The 22537-nt window shown below is 32.4% G+C and overlaps 1 protein-coding gene across 5 annotated transcripts; it reads right to left on the reverse strand.

Annotated features, from left to right (window-relative positions):
• Positions 1 to 647: 647 nt before the first annotated feature.
• Positions 648 to 14934, reverse strand: LOC113714648 (origin of replication complex subunit 3-like). Of its 5 annotated transcripts, none has more exons than XM_027238625.2 (18): positions 14778 to 14934; positions 14364 to 14444; positions 13756 to 13944; positions 13471 to 13657; positions 12829 to 12998; positions 12597 to 12727; positions 11126 to 11399; positions 10945 to 11022; positions 10595 to 10671; positions 10399 to 10486; positions 9684 to 9895; positions 8626 to 8695; positions 5189 to 5274; positions 4100 to 4189; positions 3306 to 3381; positions 1962 to 2089; positions 1571 to 1753; positions 648 to 966 (listed from the first exon to the last, which is right to left on the reverse strand). In XM_027238625.2, exons 2-18 carry the CDS (start codon positions 14406 to 14408, stop codon positions 861 to 863), a joined length of 2190 nt encoding a protein of 729 aa, XP_027094426.1. In that variant the 5' UTR covers positions 14409 to 14444; positions 14778 to 14934; the 3' UTR covers positions 648 to 860. The 5 variants fall into 5 exon arrangements, with proteins under 5 accessions (XP_027094426.1, XP_027094427.1, XP_027094425.1 ...); XM_027238626.2 differs by having other exon boundaries at positions 14364 to 14440; positions 14584 to 14934; XM_027238624.2 differs by having other exon boundaries at positions 14584 to 14934.
• Positions 14935 to 22537: the final 7603 nt, after the last annotated feature.

Below are 22537 nucleotides of genomic sequence, written 5' to 3' on the forward strand. Positions count from 1 at the left end.
CAATGCAATGCACAAGTTGAAGATCTTCATTTGGAAATGTTTGAATAAAGCTTTACCATTGAATAAGGTTGTTTTCAATAGAACAAAGAAGGGATCTCCAATATGTGAAAGCTGTGGTGAAGACATAAAACTATGGAACATCTGCTCTTTCACAACAGAATTGCTGAGGAAGTTTGGCACCTATCACCAGTGAAATAGGATGAAATTGAAGACCAAAGAGGGAACTTTAAAAGATGGTGGAATGCTCTAACTGAAGCCAGGAGTAGACCTGAAGGAATGGAACATATTCCACTAACCGTAAATATTCTTTGGCAAATCTTGAAGGCAAGAAACGAGAGAGTATTTAAAGAGAGCAGATGACCGTCATTCAAGATTATTCAGAGAGCTCAGTGAGCACTCAAGGAATATAGTGCAGGGAATAGTCTGTTGGACAATGTAGTGGCTCTTAAACTTGCAATGAGAACAACAATGGAGGAGAATTGAAGTGGGAGTTCCACAACCGCAACTGGTGAAAATGATCGAAACTAGCAAGACCAGACACATCAGACTTTTCTCGCATTTAAAGGGCATTAAGGACTTAAACTCAATGTTTGTGGGATGCTCATTTGTTTTGTCTAGGGAAGGAAGTAGTAGTGGAACAAACAACATTTGCAATCATGCCTTAAGCATATCTTTTGATGAGGAGTGGTTACATCCTCGGTGTCTTAAGACACTTGTAGATATCTAATTGAGCCTTTGCTCACTAAGTGTAATACACAAATATAATAAAATCGTCTATTGTTTCTAGTAAAAAAATTAATGAGAATTTACAGATCCTATTCATCAAATGTATGATTCAGCACACAACAGTTGCGTCCTTGTCACAATCCAAATGCAACTCGCTGAACATAATCCTGGCGTCTCTTTGAAGGCATCCTAATCAATCCTGCAATTTGCAGCTCACAGACTGCCCTGCAGAACCTGGCTCTATAGAAATAATTAAGGATATCAATACGAAGAATCACCAGATTTTGTGCTTAATTTTCAAGTAAACTTTCAATGCAACATCTATTGCTGAGAGATGCATAATTAGAAGTCTACGCAAGACTGCAGGAACTCAAATAAAATATGTGCACTTTGTCCACATTCACTATGCGAGTTAAAAATGTTCATTTATGCAAAATAAGCGTTGGATGTTTTAGGGGGAGTGGGGCATTGCAAGCTTGTATGTAGCATTTAGGTTTGTGAAGATCATATTTCTCTTCCATGTGCAAAAAATAACTGTGGTCAATGACAATGTTAGAAATTAAGGAGACTCTGAGACCAGCTATGATTCTGAAAGACAACTTCTGGAACATTAAGTGTGAGTCGTAGAGAGCCCTAACAAAGTACATACTTCCTAGAATAATGACAAACCACTGGGGAAACCTGTAGAATAGCATGAATTGACGACTTCTGGATGCAATATAAACATATAACAAATGCTTTCACTGTGAAAAAAAAAAGGTTAAAGAAAACAAATAAGCGGACAATGTCTACAATAATTTGAAAGATGACAATAAACTTGCACAAAGGAAAAGTGAAAGGATACTGAATAGATGCTTCGCTTATCTTTTGTGGTTCATTGGAAGGTTTTCTCTTCTTTGGTGAGGGTGACTGTGACTGCTTCAATCTACTTTTAGTTCTCACGCCTGACTTAGATATTGTCACTTTAAAAGATTGAAACCAGTCATGGATATTGATAAGGTCACCATGTTCTTGAGCTAAGCTATATCTGAGAAAATATGTGAAAATAACCCTTTCAAACTGGTGACTCAGGACAGCATGTACGGAAATTTTGTCAAAATAATTTACATATCCTTGACATAAGAAAAGGTAATGAGCTTTTGTTGCAATAGATTATTACACAGGCAGATAACTCTTAAATCTATCTGAATTAAACTATGAACAAAATATAATTGAGAAACTTGGATAAGACTCACATTATTGAGGTATCATGTATGGATGGCAATGATATGCAGGCATTTTCTCTGCAGCAACTACACTTGAGGAATTTCTGAGACTCCAACAGATCAATTTGAATTCTTGTCCTAGGGTCTCCAATCAAGGCCTAACACGAAGCAGAAAAAGACAAGTAAGCCAATGGATATTACTTGTTTCACTTTTTATTATCAAAATACCAAATAAGAAATTTTACATGGTAACCCCATAACGAAATTACAATAGCAGGTACCCAGCACAAGATCTATGAAATTTGTCTGAGTTATACATGGAGAATTAAGGAAACTTTAGTGGTGCTATAGGCTGTTTGGATTATTAGAAACCGGCTTACTCTAACTAAGAACTGCTAGGGAAGATGGTCCACTGAGATTGTGGTGCTAAATAAGGAACCCTTGTATTATTGCGTAACTTTTAGTTTTTGAATCTGATGCAAGCAAAGAAGCAAGAACACCAACTGTTCTATTGCGGAATACTGGAACTTCAACTTCAGCATGAACGAAAACAGACGTGCTCTCCAAATAAAATCTTAATTAGTACAAAGAGAAGTAAAATTTTGGGTGCAAAAGGATAACAATAAAGTACTACATATATCCATTTTTTTGTGGTGCCTAATACTAGTTTTGGTGCATAATCCTCACTGGTCAAACCTATTATTAATATTTAGGAAGCTTCCCTACTAAATAACCACCCTGTATACTCGCAGTCAATTTAAGTGTATACAATTTAAAGCCAGTGGGCTACAGTAAAGACATTCTTAGAAGCAGATTGAGCTTCTCACATGATTTGTCTTCTTCAGTCTTATCTTTTACAAGGGACACTCCTCTCTTATCATTCTCTGTACTCTGATAAGGTGTTTTCTATCTGTAAAAGCTCTCTCATACAAGATAATACCAACTAGATTGAGCTTCTTCACTTTCATCAGACACACACATAGTTTTTGGAATTCCACACCCAAGTACGCTGTATAATAACTACATGTATTCCATTTAGTTACAACTACAGGCTTATAAATTACTAGCCTAGATTGTACTCTTGTTCACTCTGTTAGAAGTAGACTATATAACTGGATTCACTAGACAATTTCCAGAGAATCAAAAGAGAGAGATATTGGGTAATGAAGTTAACCTCCAAGCTTAATTTACTAATTAATTGGTTCAAAGCTGGTGCCCTGCAATGCTACATATAATATGATTTTAAACCACTTAAGAGTTTGAAGAGAACTCCAAAATGTCTAAAACAGTCTTTGAAAAGAATGGGAAGATTACATATGTGGAAACCTGTAAGCTAAAACAAATACATGATCAAAGTAATCCTCGAAACTTAACTGATTGAAGTTTGTCAACATTCTTGAAGCAGATAACTTCATGCAAAGGAATACACTCAATTGGCTGCATGTATTCCCTGGAAAACATCAAAAGTTGGTAAAACTTCAACAAGGAGAGAGCACAAATAAAAGTAAAACCACAAATATCAGTTAATAATTTTTAACATAAGATGCAGCAGTCTACACAAAAAGTTACATAAACTCTCTCTACATGGGCCTGCAAATCTGTGTGTGGCTAAAAATAGGTATAACGATACAACAGAATAAACATAAATCATCAGCAAAATAGGCTTTTGCTCCAGTTTCAAGAATTGTTTAATTTGCAGCATATTTGGTAACTCTCGTTTAAGCACTTACAGATTTTAAATGTTCCATTGTGTAGAGTTATCGTAGATATGTTTACAAGACCTTTAGACAGGAGTTGAATTTTGAAATTAATAGGATCAAGATAGGAAGAACATAGAAGTTCTAAAATGATGTCCATACTGTGCATTGTGCAGCATCAAGTACACTTTTCTTGATCGTACTTTTGGTCAACAAATCGAACAATCACAAGTAGTTTCAGTCACCTTTTAGGTAAATTTAGAGTACCCGAGGTTTTACCTTGCTGCAGCCTTCCAGAGCACCTTTTTCAGGGTTTCCCATTACAGTTTCATCGTCCTCACCATCCCACCAGATATATATTCCCTCTCCTCCCAGTCCCCCAGTTACATTCAAAAAATACATTTCTCTTGACAATTCATCACTCAACAACAAAGGCACCAAATGCATAAAGTAGGAATATGACCTACTTACCACACCATACAACCTGCCAATCTTGCAGCTTGTTCACCCAGTTTGGCCATATCCTTTCCTGAAATTACGTTGCCACGAGTTGTATGTATACTATGACAAGAAGAGAAAATGTCCATCAATGTGCTGATGAATGACAAAGTCAACTGTAAGCGATATGTGACATACAACTTGTATATTTGCAGTTGATAGAAGAATTGGATAAATATAGGAGCTAAAAGAAACAGTACACGATGGAATTCTGGACATTCTGAGGGGAGAAGAATAAAAGAATAAATATGAATCAAAGCTTAAAAAATCCATGTGCCAAGTATTAAAGTTAATACTTTTAAACAGAAAAGCCCTATCTCCATTTATGTAACAACAGAGTAAATGGAAGTAGAGGAGGAGGTAATATTGGCATCATTCTTCTGATCCAACTTTTCTCACCTCACTTGTGAAACTAAAGACCACTGGTTCCTTGGGGATCGATACTTCTACAGCAGCAGCTGAAGATATTTCCACTTAAAAATGCAAAAAATATTCGCTAATCATGGAAAGTTTGAATATGCCCTGGTTCTCTTGTGTGATGGTGTTTAGGCCATCAAAATCAATTTGAAGAACCATTTTCGGACAATATCTGATCCTTACTATTGATACCCTGTCTATTAACTAGTCTTCAATAAAGCATTATGCAACATTAACTATGGATGCCAACAACAGTGACACGGAAGACAAGAACTGCCCAGTGGACCATGACCAAGAGATTGAAACAATATGCACCCTCATAAAATATACATACCTAGAAACCTCATTTCTGCAAACCATATTTTTCTTGAACACAATATTCTTAGTTAGGAACCATATGAAAAAGGAAAGGAAATGAGATATCCCAAGCGAATTTTAAAATAACTCAAGTTTTCAAATATTGACTTTGCACCAGAAGCTTCCACAACCAGACTGGCATACACTTTTGAGGAAGAGCTTTCTGATAATATGATGCACCATCATTTCATCTCCCACTAAAATTATGTAATTATGGTCAAAGGAAAATGGAACTATCACTAGAAAATACCACTATTCATATCAAAGAAAAAATAAGTAGAAATATACTTGGACATGTCCATTTGCTGCATAGACAAATGCATCCTGTCCTCAGACCTTGCCAAAGATTGCAACTCCTTTATTTTCTCATGGACCTGTATGATGGTTTACATAATTAAGGCTACATCAAGCATCAATTGATGTACAGGACAAGTAGAAACAAGATTGATTTAAGTCTGCTGTCAAGTAGCACTGCAGACTTCCCCGGCCACAAGAATGCAAGTCATAGTTGAAAGGTAAAGACATGCTGAAAAATGCAAAATAGAAAAGGAGGAATCCAAGTACACAGAAAGGGTAAAATTTCCACAAGAATCTGCTGTAAAAGTAAGTGTGAGAACATGACCAGGGCATTTTAAGACATTAAAGCATGCATATGGCTAATTTTTAGATGCCAAGTATACAGAGACTGCAAGATGCTACTGTACAAGCACCAAACTTTTCTTGCAAATACAAAGAATAACAAATCATAAGGGCAAAGATCTCAAATAAAATAGAACAAAACTTAGTTGTTAAGACAAATTCATGAGTGGTGGAGCCAAAATCTGTTGATTACTAACCTATATGTGATATCAACATGCATTAGCATAAACTCAAAGCTTTTGGACAATTGACGTGCATGAGTTTGAAAGATACTGCACTAAGATTGAAAAAAATAATAATAACAAACATCCCAATTCAAATAGGAGGATCAGATGTGATCTGAAAAGGAATATACATGACGACAGGAGCAAAAGTATTTTACATGGTTTGCAACATGATTACCTCAAGTATTACACAATAAAGAAATTTACAAAAGGAATTTCTAGTTATAAACTTTTAAAAGTTTAAGGCAGTAAGAATTCAACGCTGTAAAAATCATCTTCTCCTCTTTTGACACCATGGACAGTATTCATTGCAAATAACCAGAAATATAGTTTTGAATGTCATTGACACTGACTACTTTGGTAGAGAACTCAGAACCATAAGAAATTTAAAGTAAAACTTAGAACATCCCAATTTGCTTCCAAAGTCAACTGGGATTCCCAGATCTTAAGAAGACAAATTGGCCGTGCAAACCTAATTCCTTCAGGAATGAACGTCTCTATGTTTGCATCTCATCTTTGGACAACTGGTCTTTCTATGAACAGTCAATAATCGATTAGCAATGATGAAGTATTTGTTTTCTCTTCTAAACAAGTTTGCTAAGTGAAAAATTTGCCAAGTAAAAATCTCTATGTTTGCATTTCATCTTTGGACAACTGGTCTTTCTATGTTTGCATTTCTCTTCTAAACAAGTTTGCTAAGTAAAAATTTGGTTTCTAACATTATCATTTATAAGTATTAACACCTTATGCATATAAAATCCTTAACTCGTAATACCCACAAACATTATAGGAAAATCTAAACCCCCTAGTCAAGTGGGGTCTCGAAATTAACATAGCTAGAATCAACCTAGACAAAACTGGTTATAATTTCCAAACTACTCAAAATCCTACAACAGTAATAACTACTATAATGTTCCTCACAAGATATGTAAACCTTCTCATGAGAGGAAAAGGACATGGCCAGAACATAAAAAGATCAGTGCAATCCCTCATGATATATCTATCCGATAGATAATAGATTTGCATGCATGATCTTACCACAAAATGAAATAAACCTCGCAGGAATTGAATCTAGAAAAAGATTCCAAAAAAATTAACAAACTAAATCATACACCTTCTTGGCTGTTGCCTGGACTTCCATCTAGTAAACTCTTGTACAGGACCATAGTATTTCTTCTTTTACCTTAATATCTTCATTCCACGTTCCAATTAACAACAGTATTAGACCATCAAAGAAAAGCAAGATAATTCTTGCCAACCATTTCACCTTTTATTGTAACTCTAAATACATTTTAAAATCAGCAGAATAGATTAAAGCTTGCAGAAAAAATTATATAAGCACAAATTAAAAAAATGACATTGAAAATGGACTTGACAAATTCAATAATATGAAGGTCCAACAAGTAGATAGTATAATCATTCACTATCTGTCCTTTAGAAGTTTATTGAACAATAAGGCCATCTAACAAGGACAGATTACTTGCCAGGGGAATTGATGTGGATCTGATGTGCGTTTTATGTTCACAAGCTGCTAAAACACTAGATCCTTTATTCTTCTTATGTTTCTCTTACCTTGTTCGGAAAGCTATTTGTGAAGTGTCTATTTGTTTAAGCCCATTGCAGGATGGACTGGTAAGTTGCAACATATATTCCACATTGCTCTCAGGACAATTTTATAAGTTGTATAGAAGGATAGCTCTTGCTACTGCTGTATATGAGTTGCGGAGGCAGAGGATAATAACATGATTTTGTTAGAAAATTCAAGCAATTAAATGTCACCATTATGAAACTGGATTTTTTTTATCTTTCACGCCTTTACTAAGATTAAAATCAAAATAGTTGGCCCCCCTTTTTCACTTTAATTTCTTCCGTTTCATTCGTTTAGATCGAACCCTCTTCTTCTGACCAGGCCTATCAACCACTGAGCCATCTCTCCTAGCAGAATTACTTGGAATAGTTCTACAAATTTCTACTAGCATTGCTAGCTGAATCAGGAAATGCAATCTGCCCACAAAAAGTAAGATATTCCACATGTTTTGACAAAACTGAATCCTGTTTCCTAGATTCACCGATATTGGATCAATTGAACGCACTTCTAATGTTGCTTAGACAACTTTCAGGACTCAGCAAAAGGACATTGATGGGTATCAGAAGCATTTTGCTTGGTTGGAGACCAGCGACTAGGCAGCAGGCTAAATAGAATTTCTGTTTGGAACTAGGAATCTCTCTTGCTGTTTTTTTATCCTGTTTTGACTGTTTTTGTACATAGTGTAGCAGTATTGGTTTTCCTACTGTACACAATGACTTTTTCGATTGCAATGGCCTAAAAATCCCTGACTTTTGGTACTGGGGGTATCAATAAAAGATATGGAACTTAAAAAAAAAAGAAGATAATTCTCCACTCTTAACAGCTCAAAGCAGTTAAGCAGTTAATCTTATAGCTGAAACTATTGAAATGCACATTACTTCATCTATGTGACAGAACACATCAATAAAATGATCACAACCATGATTCGCTCAATCATCAAGTGGGACTCAGACTACTATTTATAACCATTGTCAACCAAGTTGCTTAAATAGTTTGATCTATTACTTTGGTCCAAGAAGTTTGCTGCATGACCCTTTCTAATAAAATATGGTTATAAATTGCAAATAAGATGCTTAGTCCTGTGACCAAATGACATCTTTAGAAGCAATCATGATGTTCATATTCAAAGAAAACTTCTAATCTTGGTTTCAGATGACTAAACAAATAAATGATATAGACATCCCAAAATAAGAGCTACAAGAGCTCTATCAACAACAAGAAGTTACTACCACAAGAAGGCCTCAACTTAAAGTAAAGAAGAACAATAAGCGCACCTCACTTGTGCCATTGGTCAGTTCACTCCATTTCATCAGCAACTGCCACAACTCCTTAGCTGGTAAATCCCTAAGAATACAACAAATCAATTGGTTGATGACGCTATAATTCAATGGCATGACATAAATATTTTTGTGACAAGTTTGTCCCACATACAGTGTATGTGATTGGTTAATAGCAATTTTGTGCAGTACTCCAATCTTAACATGTTTAAGATCACGATATCAACACATCAATTTTTTGGGCAGTTAGGTTTAAAGTATACAGTTCATTGGTCAATTCATTAATGAGAAAGACACCTCAGACATTTGCCATCAAGAGGGAATATCACAGAAAACTGAATATCCTAAGCTTTAATAGTGCACAATGTAAAACAAGAATTTCACTTGAAAAATTGAGAGCAGTATATGGAGACGAGAAGTTGTATTAGTTGATTTGACAAATCAAAAAATATCATGTAGCTGAAGGTTAATCCACTTGGGCAGAAAAGATGTCAACACCCTATCCACATCATGCTAATGTCCAAATATATATATACATATATATATATATATATATATATATATATATATATATCTTCAATATTCAGAACTAAACTCTATCAAGAGTAACTATCCAGATTGCTGGAGTACATAAAAGAAACATGGAATATGATGCTTCTTTTAGGCACCCTAAAACGATTTGCAGGCAAAAAACAGACAATGAACAATTGCTTAAAATTCTACTACCTGGAGTCATATTCAATTACTAGGTTTCTACAAACCTTCATTGCTTTGATCTACTTGACATACAAAATATCTTATGGATTAAAATGCTTAAAATGAGGCTACATTTGTCTATTTAAGTCTTTGTGAACAAGATTAAGAGCTCGAACATCTATACGTCATCTAGGTCAAGCTGCAGCTGAGTGAACTAGAGCACATGTTTAAAGAAAAGCACGGACATTTAGTTGCCTAGAACACTGACGAGGCAGAACAGAATTCTGGATGTACTTCTTAGCTCAATGAAGTGAAATAATTTCATGTGTTCCTAACCAAAAGAAACTGCAACCACATACCTTAGTCCACGGGCTGCCTGACAAATGGAACCGCACATTTCCAAGGAAGGATGCTTTCCCAATAAACAGTGACTTTTTGAACACAGGCTACCACTGTATCTGGATGCAACCTGATCACCAGAAGCCTCAGCCTTGTACAGCTGAGGATCAAGAACCTCACAGTATAAATCCAACAATGTAGTTTTCTGATACTTTGCAGCTTCATAAATGCACTGCAACAAAGTTTATCTGTCAAAAATTGGTGAAATGATTGCTAGACCTAACTTCCTTAAAATAAGTATTCACCCAAAAAAAAATCTCTCAATAGATAAACCGGAGAAGGATACAGGGCAAGAAGAAAAAACTATAACATAATTCTCAAAAAAAATTTTAAGTTTAAACAAGAGTGAAGAGTGTTAAAAAAACTATTTGGATGCAAAATAATGAGATGCCACTAAGGCTACAAGTGTAACCAAAATATCTCCAAGACTGATATAGATAAATGAGATGCCAATAAGCCTGCAAGGGCAAATGTTGTGCTTTATATTCTTAATAATAACTGAACAGAAACTCATTTCGAAGTGCAGAATATTAAGCAAAAATACTAGAAGGATAACCATGTAGCTAACCCATATCAAATCAATTAGTAACACTAAAATGTTCCAGCTGTCTGCCAGTAACCAATAAGCTACAGTAAAGATGCTAGCAATAGCAGAGAATGGACAATAAAATGTACCATAACCAAAGAGCTCCATAGATGCCAATGCCTCTGTATTTCAGTCAGATCATGGAATATATCTCCATCTGGTTCAACTTGATTATTCCTACCAAAATATGTAAACCAAACTTAGAAAGCCATACTCTCTTTCTGTGATATCATGTATTCATTGTTCATCAGAAGACAAAAGTTCAGAAACAGCTTCCTTAGGTACCTAAGCTGAGATGGAAGACCAAAGGCCTGCTTGACTATACTTCCTTGGAGTGAAGCAATAGTACCATAGCTCAGGTCCTAGGACAATCAATAGCATGACATATCAGACATATTTTTCTTCTGATTCAAAGCTTACTAGCCATCAAAGCCCAAATGGCTAAAGAATTTGTTTATGCCCAATTACTTTCTCAACACCATCAACCAAACCTCAACTGCCTAAGAAACCAGAGTACAACATGACAAAATAGATACCAAAGTGGAAATACAATCCTACGAGCAGTCCCACGTTAATGAGGTTGAAGTACCCAAAAAAAAAAAAAGAACTAAGAAAAGTCGACACATAGACCTTACATGAGAGTATTTATTCTCTAGTAACCCAGAAATTGCAAGGCCTGATGGATATAAGATGAAATGCTGGACACAGGCCATCTGCAATGGACAGGTTATTGGAAGAAGAAAACAGTTAAAAAGACACATAAGCTTTGTGTTTGGCTTCAGTAAGCTATCTTCAAGACATACACTGCATACCAACCTTGAAGGCTGTAATAAATGATGTAAGTGTTCCATCTTCCCTTAAGAAGTAGTTTCTGAGGAAAGTTGCTACCTCATGGCCCAAGCAGAAACAAGTACCATATTTAACAAGGACAGACTCGATGACTGCATCCATCCTCTCAGTTGGTGATCCCAACACAAATTTAGAAGGTGAGAGATACTGAAGTGTGCTTGAAGGCAATATATCTCTCAGTGCATCAACAATGGTTGTGACTCCCATTATCAGGATTATAGGAAGTTTAACAGTCCATTCACTGATAAGAGCATATCAGTAAGCATGTTAATACACTGCAGAAAACAAAATGTTGCCAAAACCAAAGCAGATTGAGGAGTTCACAGGCAAACATGAATGTTGCAAAAATCTGAGTAACAGAACTTCCTATTTCTGTTTATACAGGGCTATTTGACAGCTCAGCATCTGGCTAGTGCAAGCCTTTAATTTTTGTAATATCCAATAAGAAGCTTTACCAGTTAAACTTATGTTCGAGATAGTGAAAAGGAATAATCACAATACACATACAGAGATACATAATTTGTATGAAAACCTTATTTGTCAAAACGGCATCTGGTTTTCGGTCAATTGAATGGGGAAAGGATGATTAACCTAGTAATGCTAAATTTCTTAGTTGAGAAAAGGAAGGTTGCCTCTGCAAGAAAGAACTATATGATGTCTGATCATCCAGAATGGACAACAGAGGTTCAAGGTTTAAATTGCGCTACTTCATGTTGTCTACAAACGATTCAGAAAAATTAGGCAACTGGATTAATCAAGCCCAAGAAGTTCGTCTTTGTGTTTTTAACAAATTTATGCGATTACCTCATCACTATAGTTAGCTTCATCAGCTATTACTAGCCATCATCTATTTGATGCACACAAGGAGTTTTGCAATTCATATTGGGTGCAACTAACACAAATCAACACAACTATTTACTTTTCATGAGGAAGCAATATAACAATTAGTGTAGTAGAATTTGCTTTTCAACCTAAGACAGTTGTTCATGCTAACTTGGCAATGGGGTTTTTCAACATCATGTAAGCCTATCTAATGCAGAAACCATATGCAAAATTTACGTTAGCTCACAGTCAGTCCATGATAACATTCAGTTGTGATTAAAACTGCAGATTGTAAGTAGTAATCCTATAAGTCATCAAAATTTTAGCATCCAAAAAACCTGAAAGGAAAGTCAGCAATCAAAATTGATTGCAGGAATGATAAGTGAAATACAGCACAATGACAAATTATTGATGGTAGTTATATTAAGAAACTGCTATTTCAATTCCAAGATGAACTAAGAATGAAAAGATGGAAGTAAAGGCAGGAAATTTTACCACAAGTTTCAGCCAACCAATCAACTGAGAAGAGCATGTTTTCTAAGAAGGATAATTAAGAAACTAATGTCAACTGAGAAAAGGATGTTTTCTAAGAAAGATCATTAAGAAACTAACGTACCTTAATAGAGTGATGAAATCAGACAGGACAGACTCACGGCACCTCTCTATACCCTCAATAATCACAATAATTGGGTTTTTGTATCTATCTTGTTCATGATACCATGAAGCTAAGCTAGAAATATCAGCAGCCTAGGGAACCCAAAAATGACAACATGAATATGTATCACAAAGCATTTTAACTGACACAATTAATCCAGGCCAAAACACACAGGGATAGCTTTGTCACTTACATCGGTGCTACCCATTAGAAACTGGCGCAACAAATTTCTGAGACAATTACTTGTTCCATTCTTCTCATAAAAGTCCAAGGATGAAAGATTAGCTACATGGCATCCGCGAGACTTCAGATGTTGCGCGAGCTCTGTAAATGTGGGACTATCATCAACAAACTCCATATTTTCTGCAGATGGTCAACCACATCCTCAATCACAGAACATGAAATGAACAGAAAAAAATGCTTTCGAAATAACGGATTTTATTGGGGCAGCATAAATACGCATGAGGTTCAAAACTTGAACCAGTCGACTGCACTCAAATACCAGAGCCCTATACTTCAATCCAAACTAAATGGCTTTTTATTCAAAAAGAAAATAAGTCCCTTTCACATTTTCACAGATTCCAAAGTATCCTTTTTCATGAGATATTCAAAGAAGAGCTTTGTCACTTTTCATTAAGATAATTAAGATTTTAACAGCAAGAATGAAGACCATAGAGAAACAGGATATACAGTAATGATTAGCACAAAATCATCAGTAGTCAAATTTTGATGGGATATGTGAAACAGAAGACATGATATTCAATTGAGAGAAATACAAAGCAGGGGACCAAAATATTGCACATTCTATTATGTGATTCTAGAAAGTGCAACTTACCAGTACAAACAAGACCAGTAAAGAGTTGCTTAGACAAAGCAAGATGACTGGCTGGAAGTAGAAGAGGATACGAATTTGTTGCTTGCGAGAGATCAGATACTTTGCATGATGACATAGCATCAAACGACTCGCGTATCCAGCAACCTATCTTATCAAAAACATCACCATTGATCTCTCTCATCACATCCTGGAATCAATTACTACTTATCAGCAAATTTGACACAACATCATTCTAATTTTTCTACCTTAAGCATAGAGATATTAAGTAGAAAAAGGAGGGCCAACCTTAATAACAACTTCGATTTTGGACCAAAAGAAATGGAAAGTCTGCAAGCACATTCCAAAGCAATCCAAATCTTCCACAGAGCCATTGTCGGATTTGTGGGGATCTAGAGGTGATAAGTCAATCCTTCTTTTGGTTTTTCCAGAAGTCTTGCGTGGTGGCTGTGATGCCTTGTGCAGAACAAAATAGGGCTGCAGAAAAGCAAAGAAAAATGTTGAATCAACAGTAGCACTCTAATAAGTCAGACTTATTCAACCTTTAGCGCACATTTTAACATTACACGACCACTAAGCAAATTCATTAAAGCGATACCCTCCTGCATTCCTTCAAGCTATAAAAACAGGCATCACTATTACACTGACTGTGATATTTAGACATACAAACCAAGGGTCGCAATCATATTAAACTTCCCCACTTTATTGCCCCCTTTGATTTTTATTCTTGCTTAATTTCAACTTGTTTAGCTAAATGCTCCATGAACTGAGATAAAAAAAAAAATCCTTAGTCTATTTTGCCTCAGAACTAAGAGTAAAGATACTACATTTGTTGTGATGTGCCACTTCGACCATATTGATAAGCAGTGGTAACTAAAGGTAGAGAATCAAAATACCTGGAGGCTATTTTCATCCACAACTACTGGATTGCTTGTCCCCATGTGAGCTTCAACTCAGGACCAAATCAAGAAACCTGTCTGCATAACAACAATTACATAAAAGACAAAGACAAACCCCCAAGAACATCACAAAAACATTGTTAAACTAAAACCCATTGGACAAAATCAGTGCAAGGAAAAATACAAGCAAAAAACAGTAAGCAACAGATCTCCCAACCAGTCTTTAGGCAAAACTTGTCTTTTGAAAACCCCTCTAAAGAACAGCGAGTGGGTCGGAGAGAAGAAGAAGGGGCAGAAGAGGAATGAAATGGGGAGTGATAAGGGCAACTGAGGCATCCATATGCAAGGAGCAGGTGAAGGGCGCTTCTTTAGGCCTTGTTTCCAGGAAACCACTGGGGAAAGGAAAGTTACCTCCAGGCCTTCTTTAGGCCTTGTTTCCAGGCATCCATTAGGACGTTGTCTATTTCAGTCGACAAGAATGGAGGGAAGAGTTGGAGACCGGAGAGGTAGATGTGGCTGCTGGGTTGGAGTGGGTATTGGCAATGGACTACAATGACAAGTTGTTTTGTCAAGGGGAGTGCTACCGTACCTATAGTTATATGGTAACCATATTAGGAAACCTACTATTATAGATTTCTATTACTTTAGTGACAAATCAAGTTTTTTAACGATTTTTTAAATATTATATTAAACTAATTAATATTAACTTTAGTAAATTTTTAATTAAAACTAGTAAATATATACCTGAAAGATAAGTTTTAGTCAGAAATAGAAATTTACACTTTGAGTAATTTAACTTACTTATTATTTGACAAAATTTACTTTTGTTTAAATTAAACTTACTAATACTAAAAGTAAAAAATTTCCATATTTAAGTAAAAAATCAACTTGTCACTTATTTCTGAAATTCTGAACCGTTTCAAATTTTAACAAAGAATTATATCACAACCACAACACTTTTGAATTCAAAACAACAAAAAAGCCTATCTTTTTTTATCATTTTGGGTTAAACTTAGCAAAAGTCCTACCTATTTGCAACTTTATTGTAACATTATTTTTTGTTGCAATTTCCTATTTTAGTTATCCATTCGACACTAGTACGGGCATAGATACAAATTAAGCAACTACTTTGAGGAATAATATTTTTTATTATAAAATTAATTTGAATTGAATTAACAATTTGATATTTTCACAAAAAAGTGTAATTTTTTTGTCCATTTTCAAAAAAAAATTTTAAAAATATATTCTAGCAATTGTTGTCATTGACACTTAATTGTCTAGACCAACTTTTATCAGCATAAAATTAGTGTCATTGGGAATAATTGAAGCTCTGATATCAATACTCTATTCAAATGTAAATACTCAACTTAAGTAACAAAATAAATGATAACTAAACAAATGAAATATGAGCTCAATTGATCGTGTTCAAACTACATATTCTGTTAAGGGTTAGTCTATATGAAATTGTATTTTCCATATGCAGAAAAATAATATGCATTTTATATCTACTAACAAATAAATTACCATTGTTTTGAACAAATCAAACTTAAACTCATGGTGTGATATGCATATAGTTGCTCACATTTATACTTATGCCATCGTCCTTTCTTCCCATTTGCTTTTTAAGAGTGCAAATTTCTTTTGATTATATTGGTAAAAAAATAACATATTTTACAAATTATTCTAATTTATTTAGAAAATGTTACTAATTTCATTAGAAATTATGAAATGTAATCATGGTTTATTAATTTTTTACTAAACATAAATACTGCATATAAAAAGGAATAGATATTTGATTTTGTTTTACTTTGATTAAAAAAACTTGTGGTAGTAATAATGAAATAGTGATAGGGGTGCAACTTTCAAATCAACAACCAACGTACATTTAATTAAGGTAATATTTTTTAGTTGATCAGACTAACATATGCCATAAAATAGTAAATTTACTCATTTATAAATTGACAATTTTAGCAGTTTATATACCATTCACCTATAAAAATTATGATTATTATAAAATGACATTTTATAATAATTTACAGACTATTTGCCAATTAAAAATAATTTTGATAAAAATGTGCATATAAATCCATATTGTAAATGATACAAAATATATTTGAAACTCACAAAACTTAATATATGGGTAAATTTACTATAATTTTCAAAGATTATGCTACATTAGTACAACTTTAACTTTTATACTTGTGACCTAGAAAATAAATTTATTAAAACACTTAACATTTGTAAATGATACATACATTTATTAAAATGCTTAAAACACAAAACATTTATGAAGGATACATACAATCATGTATTATACATTTACGTTACCAACAATTACTAACTATAATATTAAGTTTAAATCATTAATAAAAAAAATCTTAGCATTATTTTAAATAAACTTCCTAATACTTGTTTCATATAAGTTTCTTTAAATAAAATAGTAAATTTATGCCACAAACTAAACTAGTAAGTTTTGATGATTAACCAAATTTACTATTCTATCAACAAGATTTACTATTAATCTATAAAAATTTACTATTACTTGAACTAAACTTATCTCCAAAAAGTAAGCTTCGAATATAAAGTAGTAATTTATTTTTTTAAAAAAGCAACTTTCATTTTTATTTCGATTTACATTTTGAGACATAAATAGGATAACACTTATATGACCATTTTTTATTTATTTTTGATTTACTTTTAGCGACCATTGATTATTTGATAGGCCTATCCACCTAAATAGGATAACACTTAAAAATAAGAAAGTAAGTTTCCCATCTAAAATAGTAAGTTAACAGTAATAAATTAGTAACTTTTATACTTCAAAAGGTAAATTGGAATTTTAAACTTATTTTTTAAATAAATAAATTACTACTTTATATCCCAAACTTACTTTTTGGAGATAAGTTTAGTTCAAGTAATAATGAATTTTTATACATAAATAGTAATTCTTACTGACAACATGGTAAAATTGATTAATAATCAAAACTTCTGATTTATGGGACACATGTACTATTTTACTTTAAAACATATTTCAAACTAGTATTAGGAAATTTATTTGAAATAACGATAAGATGTTTTATTAATGATTAATTCTTAGTACCTTAGTTAATAAGTACTCATAATATACATGTATAATACATGATTATAGGTATAATTTAAAAAAATTATTTATATATTTTAAAATACTATGAAAAATAGTTTAAATTTTCACATATTCTTGTAAATATGTAATAAAATTTTGTCGTATTATAAGTTTTTAATCATTTTCAATTTTTGAAAAGTTTGAAAGTTTGGATAACAATAACAACAAATCTTCCTAGTTATATATAGAATATTACTTGTTTATATATCAAAATTTTTATAATTTAACACCTATGAATATAATAAGATGATAAAATTTTAATAAATTTGAGACACAAGAAATAATAAGAATAAAAGCCTAAACAAATGAGAAATAATATAATAATAAAAATGACAAAATGTATAACAATTAATATAAGAAAATCAGTATGATCTGGATTTTTTTTCCTTGGGAGATTGTTCATAAGAATAGGATCCAATAATTATAAATGAAAATCACATGCATATATAATCTATTGTAGAATTTAAATTACATTTAGTTCACGTATAAAATGGTCCTAAAATAATTAGTATACTATGATACAATGTTATTTTAACAACAAAATTTTTTTTTTACTAAAAGTCTGAAATATCCATGACATACGTAAGAGGGATACCTTACCATATTTGTATCTCACATCTAATCGTGAAAGTTAATTTGAGAAAAAATATTTTTGACAATAGAATTATTTTGAATTTAGTCAACAAGTTGAGATTTTTTAAACAATAAAAGTGAAATATTTTGGGAACTTAGTTGTTTATTTTCCCATTATTAAAAATTGCTATATTTTAGCAATTGTTGCCATTGACTTTTGATTCTGTAGACTAATTTTTATCAATGTAAAATGAGTTTTATTAACAATAATTGAAGTTCCATTGATCTCAGGATTGGCATTTTATTGCTATTATTTTATATGTAAATAGTTAACATAAGTAATAAAATAAATAATAGCTACTTAAAAAAAAGGAAATTGGTGCTCAATTGATTGTGGTGTAAAATATTAGTATACAATTAACTAGAGTTTGAAATGGAATTAAATTTATTTAGTATTTTACCGCTAACAACTTTGACCCCATTTAATGGTTAAAGAAAAAATAAAAGAAACGTAGAGACTGGGATTGGTTCCTTAGTGTCAAAAAGGAAAGTTCTTCTAAATTAATGCTGCGTGAAATTCTGGATGCATATGAAATTAGAAATGTGATAACTTTGCAATTCATTCTCATTCATGATGAATTTCTTCGATTCTATATAGAATCGCAATTTTTTTCGTTCAGCATGAAAATATTCTTTTTTTGTCATATTGATGGCTTTTGCTTTTAAGATTATCTACATGTCGGTGGTTATTATTATTGACAAGGTTAGAGGTCATGGAAAATGTTACTAATTTTAGGAGAAATTATGTATTGTAAAAATGGGTTAATAATTTTCTATTAAGCATAACTACTGCACACAAAAGGAAAAGATATGTGATTTTATTTTGCTTTGATTAGAAGAACTTGTACTAGTAATAAAAGAAATTTCAATTCAACAATCAACGTGCATATGATTACAGTAATTTTTTAATTATTTAGACTAATATATGCCATAAAGTAGTCAGATTTAGTCGTTTGTGAATTCATAATTTTAACAGTTTACATAAGATTCATCTATAAAAAATTATGATGATTATAAAATGATATTTTATAATAATTTACTTACCATTTGCCAATAAAAAAATAGTTGGATAGAAAACATATGGATACAAATCCATAATGTAAATGATACAAAGTATGTTTGAAAGTCACAGAACCTAACATATGGGTAATTTTACTATAATTTTCAAAGATTATGCTATGTTAATACAACTTTAATTTTTATACTTTAATTTTTATACTTGTGACCCACAAAATAAATTTATTAAGATTTTCCATTTTATTAAATTCATAGGCATTAATATATGAAAATTGTGTACCATTTTATTATATTCATAGGTGTCAATATATGAAAATTGTGATGTATAGATAAGTGCAATTCTATATATAACTCAAAAGATTTGTTGTTACTATCATCCAAACTTTCTAACCTTTCACAAATTCAAAAATAATTCAAAATTTATAATATGACAAATTATTCTTACATATTTTATAAGGCCATATGCAAAAAAAAAAAGAAAAACGTTTTCATAGTATATTTAAAATGCTTAAAACATATAACATTTATAAATGATACGTATAATTCTGTATCATACATTTATATTACGAGTAAATACTAACTATAATACTAAGCTTCAATTATAATAAAAAAATCTTAGCATTATTTCAAATAAACTTCCTAATACTTGTTTCATATAAGTTTCTTTAAGTAAAATAGTAATTTATGCCACAAACTAGTAAGTTTTGATGATTAATCAAATTTACTATTCTATCAACAATATTTACTATTAATCTATAAAAACTTACTATTACTTGAACTAAACTTATTCTCCAAAAAGTAAGTTTCGGATGTAGAGTAGTAATTTATTTCAAAAAAAAAAAAGTAAGTTCCATATTTATTCAAATTTACTTTTTGAGACATAAAAGTTACTAATTTATTGAATTAATTTACTATTTTTTATGTAAAACTTACTAACCAAAATTTTAGATACTATTTTATTTAGATGACCAGTACAACAGGTAATCAAATGGTCGCTAAAAGTGTTTTTACCTGTTATATTGAGTAAAAACAGTTTCGTTACTATAACCATCGTTACTTCAGACTTTTCCTTTGTTTAAAAATGCCATTTGGTGGATTTTGATAATTGGGTGGGCAAAGTGGCTATTCATTTTTAGAAATTATTATACAGCATCATTCTTCATTTTTTTTAACTAGATATTCATCTGTGTATTTATACGAGCATTTTTATCTCCTAGATTTTTTATCTTTTCCTTTTTAACGAATATTGATATCAAGGAACATAAAATACTAAGTAAAAATATTGAAGTTAAATACAATAAAAAATAGTTAATTCATGAATGGGATATTCAATTTTTCGTACATGAATTACTAGTGGAAAACACAATAATTATGAAAATTGAAGTAAAAAAGTTGGTGAAAAAAAAGATAGGATTAATTCTTGTTAGAAAAATAAAACACTAAAGATGGAGCAAATAAATTATGAAATATGTACATGTGGCAAAAAGATAGGGCTTCCACTTAGTATAATATTAGAGTAGCCAAGTCACCAACTTGCCATATAGAAAACTGAACAATTAATTATTCAATGATATATTATATGATATGATAAATTTATTGAAATTTATGATAGATTTACTGAATTTTAGAAAGACTAGAAAATATTCAAATTTTATTAATAGGACTATATAATTAAACCAAATAATAAGGATAGAAAATGTGCTTGAAAAAGAATTAAAAAACAAAAAAAAAAACTACGAGGTGATTGACGAAAAAGTTTATAAAGGCATAATTAATACAAACTTTATAAAGTCAATAATTAAAGGTTGATTGAAAGTTGCTACAGTTAAGGAAGTGTTGATCTTGATCCCTATCTTTTGATGTTTACAAAACAAATGGATGATACTAATATCTCTCCAAGAAATATTTTCAGTTATGAAGTTATGTGATTCTATGAACAAGTGCTATTGAAAGAAGACAAAGGTTGCTGAAAGCTGTCGGACGCTCAAAAAGACTCCATCGGACGTCCGACAACCATTGAGTATCTTCGGACGCAGAAAACCAGCCTACCGGACGTCCTAAGGAATTGAAGAAAAATTTTCAGTTTTACATCATACCTTCGAACGCAAAAAACTAGCCTACCAGACGTCCGAAAGAATTGAAGAAAATCTCTTAAACTCTCTGCCTGCTGTCGGACGCATAAAACAGTGCTATCGGACGTCTGACACTACCAACGGCTAGTTGACTGTTCAGCTACTTTCTATCCGTTGGAAGTATTAATGAGGCACTTTCTTGGTCCTATATAAATAGTGGTTGGTCAGACACTTCAAACAACTTTGGCACACTGAAGATACGAAAGATCTAGAGAGATTTTAGTGAGAAAATACTCTTCAAAGAAGATTTGTAGTCTTAGTGGTGTGAGGTTCATTGTAAGCTTTTCATTTGTGAGTGAATACTACATGAGTGTAGCTCTGTGAGAGTTATCCGAGTGATAGTAAAACTTTCTTGCTTGACCAAGTGCGGCTTGGGGCGAGGAGGAAGTGATCCTTCCTTTGTACACAAGAGTGATTGTAATTCATCAATTTGAAGTAGCTTGTTTCAATCAATCTACAAGCTCAAGAGGAGTTGGGTAGTTAATTGGTTTGCAATTCTTTCCTTTTTATTTACTTATTTTTACGTTTATGATCTTTAAATTGTTTATCTTTTCTATTCATAAGCACCTGTACTTTCTTATCAACTGCTCCATTGTGTGGTCGCCTAGAAAAGGGTTGTTTTTGGGCCTTACAATTGGTATCAGAGCTTGGTCTCCTAGAGATTAAACTCAATCGGCTTTGGAGTGAAGATGACAACCAACAATGCTATGTTCTTTGAAGGATATTCTGTCATTAGACCACCTATGTTTAATGGGTCAAATTATGTGAGTTGGAAAGAAAGAATGATTATTTTTTTGCAATCTATTGATATTGAATTGTAGTTTATTACTAGTGAAGGTCCATATGATGCCTCTCTTATAGATGAAAATACTCAGAGATCTAGACCAAAAACAAGAAGTGAACTGACTGCTGCAGATAGAGCTCATCTCACATTAAATGCAAAAGCCATGAATGTGTTATATTGTGCTTTAGACTCAAATGAATCTATTAGAGTCAAAGACTGCAAGTCAGCCAAGGAAATTTGGGATAAACTGAGAAAAATTCATGAAGGTAGTGAGAATGTTAGAGAACAAAAGAAGTCCATTCTAGTTACAAAGTATGAATCGTTCAAGATGCAACCTCATGAAAACATTGATGAGATGTATTATAGATTTAATGACCTTATTAAGGATTTGGAGGTGTTGGAAAAAGAATATTCTCTTGGTGAGAAAAATAGAAAAATCCTGAATGCCTTATCCAATGATTGG

This window comes from Coffea arabica, chromosome 10c, assembly GCF_036785885.1.
Source record: "Coffea arabica cultivar ET-39 chromosome 10c, Coffea Arabica ET-39 HiFi, whole genome shotgun sequence".
NCBI classification, from domain to species: Eukaryota; Viridiplantae; Streptophyta; class Magnoliopsida; order Gentianales; family Rubiaceae; genus Coffea; species Coffea arabica.

Bases quoted from the DNA above. Each gene is read 5' to 3' on its own strand.
- LOC113714648 (XM_027238625.2), bottom strand. From the start codon at position 14,408: ATGGGGACAAGCAATCCAGTAGTTGTGGATGAAAATAGCCTCCAG. The intron at 12,728-12,828 runs GTAAGTGACAAA...TGGGTTCCCTAG, and splicing joins TTCTAATGGGTAGCACCGAT to GCTGCTGATATTTCTAGCTT. The intron at 1,754-1,961 runs GTGAGTCTTATC...ATATTTTCTCAG, and splicing joins ATACATGATACCTCAATAAT to ATATAGCTTAGCTCAAGAAC.